This window comes from Pundamilia nyererei, unplaced genomic scaffold (genome assembly GCF_000239375.1).
Source record: "Pundamilia nyererei isolate P.nyererei 1_Seehausen unplaced genomic scaffold, PunNye1.0 scaffold00591, whole genome shotgun sequence".
Lineage (NCBI taxonomy): Eukaryota > Metazoa > Chordata > Actinopteri > Cichliformes > Cichlidae > Pundamilia > Pundamilia nyererei.
This window is the reverse complement of record NW_005187992.1, coordinates 105,942-112,981: the sequence shown is the minus strand read 5'-3', so window position 1 is coordinate 112,981 and position 7,040 is coordinate 105,942. Positions and strand designations below refer to the sequence as shown.

At 39.6% G+C, this 7,040-nt stretch overlaps 2 protein-coding genes across 4 annotated transcripts in view; both read right to left on the bottom strand.

Annotated features, from left to right (window-relative positions):
• LOC102204770 (alpha-N-acetylgalactosaminide alpha-2,6-sialyltransferase 1-like) overlaps window positions 1–2,647 on the bottom strand; it is a gene marked incomplete at its 3' end in the record, with an annotated part of 29,990 nt that extends 27,343 nt beyond the window's left edge. Inside the window, exons 1-4 of the mRNA XM_005754557.1 lie at window positions 2,595–2,647; window positions 2,308–2,500; window positions 1,885–2,047; window positions 313–475 (exon numbers count right to left, since the gene is read on the bottom strand). Of these exons, the coding sequence (XP_005754614.1) occupies window positions 313–475; window positions 1,885–2,047; window positions 2,308–2,500; window positions 2,595–2,647 (572 nt within the window). The remainder of the gene's footprint in view (window positions 1–312; window positions 476–1,884; window positions 2,048–2,307; window positions 2,501–2,594) is intronic.
• Window positions 2,648–2,860: 213 nt separating this feature from the next.
• mxra7 (matrix-remodelling associated 7) overlaps window positions 2,861–7,040 on the bottom strand; it is a 7,850-nt gene continuing 3,670 nt past the window's right edge. For all 3 annotated transcript variants that reach the window (XM_005754554.1, XM_005754552.1, XM_005754553.1), the window contains one exon: window positions 2,861–3,340. Coding sequence is in view for 2 of the 3 variants with exons in the window: in XM_005754552.1 (XP_005754609.1) it covers window positions 3,226–3,340 (115 nt within the window). In the remaining variant the exon portion in view is untranslated. The remainder of the gene's footprint in view (window positions 3,341–7,040) is intronic.

Genomic DNA, 7,040 nt, shown 5'->3' with positions numbered 1-7,040 from the left:
TCTTTAAGTTGCTTGAAGACGTTTCACCTCTCATCCGAGAAGCTTCTTCAGTTCTAAGGTCAAATGGTGGAGAGTCCCAGATATAAACCTAGTGGGAGTATCCCCCCACATATTATAGAAATACACACTTGATATATACTAGGTATATATTTCTGGATTTTTGAATGTTGTGTGTCCCTAGAGATTACATCAAATCTAAGTGATTGCTGTGCGCTGCACCAGCTACAATGTGATTTTGAGACATTTGACCCTTATAATTCCCTTCAGTTTAAAGAACATTAACAACAGGTTTGTTTTGTACCTCTTACGTACCGAAAAACGTAATCATGTGCATCGATCTCTGCACCCACTTTTGAGCCGTTCAAAATTCCTGCAGTACCCACCACAGCACAGTGAATACAGCCATCGGCACCTGGTTTTGGGAGGAGTAGTGGCTCTTTTGGCTTTGGAATCAGCTTCACTGAAGCCATCACTTCTGCAAACGAAAAGAAAGACATGAGTACAGACATACATTTAACATCATGCATAATTCATAGCACTCTCTTCTGTAATAAGTATAATGGTTTTATATTATTCGCATATGTATTCCCGCATTCTTCGACACAATAACTCAGGGTAAAAATAATGAAAAATCTAATATTTGCATTGCCTTGTAATCTAATATATATATCGCATTACCCAGTATATATATACTTTTGGCCATCTTTTTTTAAACATGTTCAATATGAGATTTTCATGTTAACTTGTCATCCACTATTACACCCAGAAAATGGAATTCTGTAACTCTTTCGATCAATACTCCATCTATAGATGATACTACCTCTTTCTCCTTTACATGATTTCCAAATATCATAAACTTTGTCTTTGCCAAATTCAATGATAACTTATTTACATCAAACCATTTTTTTAGTTTTTACTTTTCAATAACCATAATTTTAGCCAATTCTTTCAACTTTTCTCTAGAACAATAAAAAATTGTGTCATCTGCAAATGTCGTTTATATATAAAAAAGTTTTGTTCCTAAAACAGAACCTTGAAGGACCCCACATTCTATTTTCATTCTTTCAGATGAGTTACCTAAATACTGCACAAATTGAAAAGTATTATCTAAGGAACTTAACCAGTTCAATATAATTCCTCTCACAGCATAAGTACTTAACCTGGAAATCAAGATGGAGTGTTGCAGAAAATAGGTTTAAATGTTAAACAAATTTCTTCCAGTCAGAGAATGTTGCATATAATTAAATTTTTGCTTGATGCATAAAGTTAAAAGATTAAAACTAATAAAACAAGTTTTAAAAAGAGACTTTTCCATTTGATTACATTTTATATGATGGATTATGCAGAAAAAGTAGAATCGGGCTGAAAGATCTATCGCTTTATCACCTATTCAGGTTGTAAATCGTGCTTTTAAAAAGTAACTAAGTAACTAATTACTTTTGAAAATAAGTAATCAGTAAAGTAATGGGATTACTTTTTGGGGGAGTGTAATCTGTAATTAGTTACTGATTACTTTTTTCAAGTAACTTGACCAACACTGGCTTGGAGTGTATCTTAATTTAGTGTTGTATGAATAATTTCATGTGTCTTAATACAAGTTCAAACTTCACTTTCTTTAACTCATCATTTAATTAATCCTTGGTGAGCTTTGACCTGATTCACCAGGAACTTTTTACTACAGAAAACTGTAGATGACACAAAAAACACTGCTTAAAGGTGCCATAATATATATTTTTTAACACCAACAGTGTCTGTCTTTATTATAATATCAGGAGTCAGAAACTGGAAGGAGAAATTAAATAACAAAAAATCTATTACTTAGTTGCTGATCAAGCTCACATATATACTGATATTTAATCTGGCATCAGTTTCACAAACACCTACCATCATATTTGCACTCCATAAACCCAAAAGGATTGTTAAAATGTGAAAGGCGATTCCACTCGCTCATGTTAATGTTGTCCTTGTGCAGAAACAAACGTATGTTGGGAAGAAAAGCCTTCTTGAAGTTCTCATCCTTAGAGTTTCGCAGTGATTGGGCACATGTCTGATAATAACAGAAATATTAAATCATGAAATTAGTTAAAATGATTTTGTGAAAGCTTTATACCCCGAGGAAACAACAAACACAACAGTTACAGAAATTTGATGAATAATTAAGAATTATGTATTTTAATTAAAGGAGTGAAACCATTAAGTGAAAGCAGACTGACTGCATGGCTGAGCACAAGCGTTGCCTGCCCACAGCCATCAAGTTAATTACTACATTTGTCCTGTTTCTGTCATATTGTGTCTTAGCATGCTTACTGTTGGTCTAGGTGGGGCATCCTGGTTATAGACATCATCAAAATCCCACTGAGGAGCCTTTGTGAAATTTCTTCTGTAGAGGAGAGGCATTGGAGTCTCAGCCACAGCCGTTTTTTCTTTCTGTCCCCAGAGGTTAATATTAAACAAAAAGTTTTCCCATCCGAGTTCATGTTTTCCTGAGAAAATTGTCCAACTGCAACAACAGCAACAGGACAAAAGGGAGCAAAAAGTTCAGAATTAGCAAATTAATACATAGATATACATAGATAGATATGAAAAAAAATTACCTTTTTGATAAAGATTCCTGGGATAGAATGAAAACCACAAAACTAACTGTCATTACAAGGAGCAATAAAAATATCCTGGAGATTTGGGATGCCATTGCTGTCAAGTGAAGGCTTGCTGTTCAATTAAACACACATGTATGCACTTACTTCTAAATCTGACACGCTCTCACTGATGGGAATAGGCTGGGCTACACCACAGCTTGCAGACAGATAAGCAAACAAATGTATTCAGACACACAAAGCCACACACACAGATATTAGCAACAATGTGTTTTATTAGACAACCAACTTCAGAAACAAACATAACTCAGAGTTTATATCACTTATATCTGCAATATATTTTAAAAGTAAAATAAACAGCATTCCTTTAATTTCTTTTAGGATTCATTCATATATTAACCTGCTCAGTGTGAGAATTGATCCAGTCTAGTTTGGTTTTCCCTTCGTGTGGATGACAGGTGGTCAGAACAACAAAATCCAAGCAGTAAAACACAATAAATCAGAAAATTGGGAGAGCACTGTCCAGCCACGTTGAATACTGCAAAAAAGTTCATTTGGTGTACTGGAGAAGTTTTTTAGTAGTTTTTAAGAATAAACGGTTGTAGTGAGCATCTATGACACGACAGGGCTCTCAGATGGAGTAGAGTCGGAGCTGCTCCTCTATGTCTCCCTCTGACACCTCCCCAAAAGTCTCCTTGTTCTCTTTCAGTAGCTGAAAGATTGCAGTCAGTTGCTCATGCTGCACCCTGGGAAGAAAAGAACAAAAGAAATACTGAGAGGTGAAAAATGCAAACAATCCTGGACATGTTGGATTACTTTCAAAGACTTTATTTACACTATTTAGTTCAATAATATACTCAAATAACAAAAACACACAACACTCAAAACAGGAATGGTTTTACAGGTGGAGGCCACTGACGATTGACTCTATGAGAGCTGGACGGGGCCGTAGAAAGTTATTAACCCATCAGTAGGACCTGTATCTGCTCTGTTGTGGATGCAGGAACAGTATAAGCGTTCCCAGAACTAAAAAAATCGGCAAGCCACTGGTGTGACTGTCTTTGACCAAGCAATCAGAAACATGCTTCATGAGGGTGGCCTGAGCAATGTGGAGCCCAACTGGCATTTGCCACAGAATACTCGAATTGGCAGGTCCACCACCGCTGCCCTTTGCTTTTCACAAATGAAAGGAGGTTCACACTGTGGGTCTGGAGAAGCTTAAGAAAACAACATGTTGCCTGTAACATCATTCACCATGTGTGACTTGAGGATGGGTCAGTTATGGTCTGGGAAGGCATATCCATGCAGGGAGGCATGGACCTTTGTAGACTAGATAACGTTACCCTGACTAACGTTAGGTATTGGGATGAAGTTCTTGGACACATTGTAGGATCCTACACATATACAGTAGATGTGGGGTTCCAGCTGGTCCACAACAATGCTAGGCCTCATGTTGCAATAGTATTCAAAATTCAATAAGTTTATTGTCATGTGTACCGCAAAACACAAATGGTTATGCAGAGCAATAAAACTCATACATTCATACATTCATACATTGCATGTAGCTTATGGGTGGGTGTAATCAGAATTTAAAGTACAAGTAGTTGGAACACAATCACAGTGATAATATATACAGAGTATGCAATATTAAGGTGTATATGTAAAGATATGTACAAAAACTCCAAATTTACAGGTTAATATAAATGTAAAAAATGACAAATTTACATTTATGGATAATTAAAGTTTGACAGTAGCCTGATGGCCTGTGGATAGAAACTGTTGTTTATTCTGGTTGTCCTTGTTTTCACAGTCCTGTAGCGTCTGCCAGATGGCAGGAGTGTTAACACTGTGTGCTGTGGGTGGGTGCGGTCCTTGACGTGCGTGCCCTTTTCCTGAAATGAGTGTTGTAAATGTCCTGTAGTGGTGGGTGAGGTACTCCACAGATGAGTTGTGCTGTTTTAATAACACACTGGCTTGCCTTTCTGTCCTGAGTGGTGCTGTTCCCATACCGCACTATGATGGAGTTTGTCAGGATACTCTCCACTGTGCACCTGTAAAAGTTGCTGAGAAGTTTGGAGTTTAATTCAAATTTTCTCAGCTTCCTTAGGAAGAAGAGTTGTTGTTGAGCTTTCTTGGTGATCTGCCGTGTGTTATGGGTCCAGGTGATATCCTCACTGATGAAGGTGCAGAGGAATTTGAAGGTCTTCACCCTCTCCACCTGAGTCTTGTTGATGTGTAGTGCAGCGTGCTGGTCTCTCCTCAGCCTTGGGTCAAAAATAATCTCCTAAATCTTCTCAGCATTTAAGGAGAGATTATTTTCCAGGCACCAGGACACCAGCTAGGCCACCTCTTCCCTGTAAGTAGTCTCCTCTTCACCAGTGATCAGCCTGACGATGGTTGTGTCATCAGCAAACTTAATGGAAGAGGTCTTGCTCTTGGAGTGGACGTAGTCATAGGTGAAGAGGGTGTACAGGAGTGGACTGACTGAGGTCTGCCTTTGAGGAAGTCCAGGACCCAGCAACAGAGGGGGGGGTAGTGTTAGTCCAAGAGTAGGCAGCTTCCCCACCAGTCTGTTTGGGATGATGGTGTTGAATGCTGAACTGTAGTCTATAAACTGCATTAGAACACAGGTATCCTTATTTTCGAGGTGTGACAGGACTGTGTGGATGGCAACATTAACAGCAGGGGTCCCCAACTCCAGGCCTCGAGGGCCGGTGTCCTGCAGGTTTTAGATCTCACCCTGGGTCTCTTGCCTCTGGAGAACGGCAAGACATGTTGAGGAGGTAATTTAGCAATTTGAATCAGCTGTGTTGGATCACGGACACATCTAAAAACTGCAGCACACCGGCCCTCGAGGCCTGGAATTGGGGACCCCTGATTAACAGATTACAATTGAAGTGAGTGTGATGGGGCAATAGTCATTCAAACAGGTTTTTTTTTTTTTTTTTCCTTGGGGAGGAACACTATGGTGGGCACAGCTGAAGCATGTGGGCACAGCTGACTGGGTGAGGGACAAATTGATAGTCTGTAAACACCACAGCTCTGAAGAGCAGACCCTCAAAGCACAGCCGGGGACATTGTCAGGGCTGGCTGCTTTTCAGGGGTTAGTCCTCCTCAGAACCTTGTATAAAACTCAGTCGATGTCAGTGAGTGAAGAGCTCTGTGCTGCCTCCACTGGTAGAATCCCTCTGTGATAGTTGATGTTGAGGGTGTCGAAGCGAGCGTAGAACTCAGAGCGCGTTGCAAACAGATCTGCCACAAGGGGCGCCATGTAGTATGGAAGGAATTCATGGAAATGAAGTAATTAGCCCCTTTTCCATTACTACCTACTCGGTTCAACTAGCCATGGTTTTCAGGAATTTTCATTACATCACAGCACATGGCACTAGGTAATAATAATAATAATGGATTGGATTTATATAGCGCTTTTCAAGGCACCCAAAGCGCTTTACAATGCCACTATTCATTCACTCTCACATTCACACACTGGTGGAGACAGCTACGGTTGTAGCCACAGCTGCCCTGGGGCAGACTGACAGAAGCGAGGCTGCCATATCGCACCATCAGCCCCTCTGGCCAACACCAGTACTAAAATAGTACCTGCTCAGCAGGGGTTGCAAGCGATCTGATCAAGTAGTAAAATGTGAAGTCATCAGACTGCATGCCGCTGATTGACTGGTCAGTGGTGTCACTTGATGAGTCATGAGAGCGAAAATCAGAATTGGCATTTTTGAAACCCGGGAATGAGGCACCATATTTTTCAGACTATAAGGCGCATTTAAAATCCTTTTTATTTTCTCAAAAATTGACAGTACGCCTTATAATCCGGTGCAGCAGATATATCATTGCCTCAACGTCCACCTTTGTTATAGCGACCACCATGCACATTATGTGGTACTCAATTGTAATGGAAAACCAACTGATCCGAGTCGAGTCGTGGCAAGTTGTGGTGAGCTGATCTGAAAAAAATCAATCTACAATCAACATGTTTTAAAAAGTGCTTTTTCTTTCTTTTCTTCTTTTCAGGTGTTGCATTTCTTTGAGTGTGAGTAGTGAGCAAGTGTTTGCAGACAAGTCGGCATCTTTCATGCAAACTATGAGTGCCCAAAGCAATCTGCTTGCTGAACCACAAAATTTTCTATGACCAATTTCATAAACCAAGAGCAAGCAACCTCTAGACACCACTTCAGAATCAGTCAGGGCACTTTTCCTATAGCGACCATTTGTTACCAGACGGTTGTTGATCGGTCTGTGGGACTGGGTCCTTAAATATTTACCAGATGGAAGGACTAAAAAGTCATTAAAGCCAAATTATCAATAGTTTGCAGGGTTGTTTAATCTTATTTATGATTCTGCAGAAAGTTTGTAGCAATTCTAATATAGTGAAGAGCGCAAAAGCTTTGTAGGGTGTTCTCAACTGCAGTTTTTAAGTCAGTTTAATTTTTT